Below are 1239 nucleotides of genomic sequence, written 5' to 3' on the forward strand. Positions count from 1 at the left end.
TTTTCATTTTTTCTGAAAAGGTGGTGTCTATTTACTTGAGACCACGCTGTGTAATAACTCACCCCAAACAGAGGTGAAAAAAAAACAGAATGCCGAATTTCATACTTGTTATTTTGAAGTTTGTAACGATTAGAATTGAAAAAAAACAAACTGTTTTTAATGTTTTACTGACATTTATACTGAGTTTTGATTCTCTGCTCATTTTTTTATGTTGTATCTTGACTAATTTGAAACATTTTCTAACTACTCTATTCGTCGTAAATACTTCGACTGTGACATAAATATTTTATTGCTATTAGTGGTCGTATGATAGCAGTTTACAAAGAATAAATAAATGCAACAATTGATAAAACTAGTTACCTAGCTCTGTTAAACTGCAGTAGTATCTTCTCGGTCGTGATGAGACGGTGTGGTTGGCATGGTCAAAAAAACAGAAAAAGAAAACAATAAGGATACGCGTGTAACGCAGAAAGCATCAACTAAATAATGCTTAAAATTAATATGTTCAATGACAATAATTGTCACCATTGATGTTTATGCAATAAAAGTTGCCACAAAAATAAGGTTTGAGGCAACTTGTTCTACTCTTTCCCTATCATTATTCCTATTCAAAAACACTAGACCAACTACATGAAATAAATTAGAGACATAGAGAATCAACTCAATCGTAGTCACTTCAGTCTAGTCTAATACACCAAAGGTAGATTTTGTTAATTATTATCATCTGAGATATCGCACAATTAGCTATAAAATAACCAAAACACTGAAAATAAAATTATGCTTAAACACCAACAAATCAATTAGTCAAGTAACAATATTACATGATTCTTTAAAATCATTCAGGTATGATAAAATAAAAGAAACGTATTTATTTATTGAACAACTAAGAGACACTGCATTATTACGTGTTTTATAATTGATATATGTATATTGGATACATACATTACTTTATTGGTTGTTTTATAAAAACGCGTTTGATTATCAGTCATTGTATATTTTTGTGATGACCAGATATTTTTGATATAAACGCTAAATTGTTACCAGTTTCATAATATATTAGGTCGTCAAGAAATTAATGTCGCGTTTTGTAACACTTTCATTAACCACCCCCCAAAAAACGTACATCACGTATAATAGTTAAGCGAATTACCTAAACGTCACGTTAGTGTAGCCTATATAATGTGTAAAGTTTACTTTACTCTAATCCCTTATATTGATGGCACACGACGAGACACACAT

At 30.3% G+C, this 1239-nt stretch overlaps 1 protein-coding gene across 2 annotated transcripts in view; it reads right to left on the reverse strand.

Moving 5' to 3' along the window:
- LOC106472993 (calcitonin gene-related peptide type 1 receptor-like) overlaps positions 1-1239 on the reverse strand; it is a 148822-nt gene that overhangs the window by 4200 nt on the left and 143383 nt on the right. For both annotated transcript variants that reach the window (XM_022379483.1, XM_022379446.1), the window contains one exon: positions 361-423. In XM_022379483.1, the coding sequence (XP_022235191.1) occupies positions 370-423 (54 nt within the window). In that variant the 3' untranslated portion in view covers positions 361-369. The remainder of the gene's footprint in view (positions 1-360; positions 424-1239) is intronic.

The sequence above is a fragment of the Limulus polyphemus genome, unplaced genomic scaffold, assembly GCF_000517525.1.
Source record: "Limulus polyphemus unplaced genomic scaffold, Limulus_polyphemus-2.1.2 Scaffold5, whole genome shotgun sequence".
Taxonomy (NCBI): domain Eukaryota; kingdom Metazoa; phylum Arthropoda; class Merostomata; order Xiphosura; family Limulidae; genus Limulus; species Limulus polyphemus.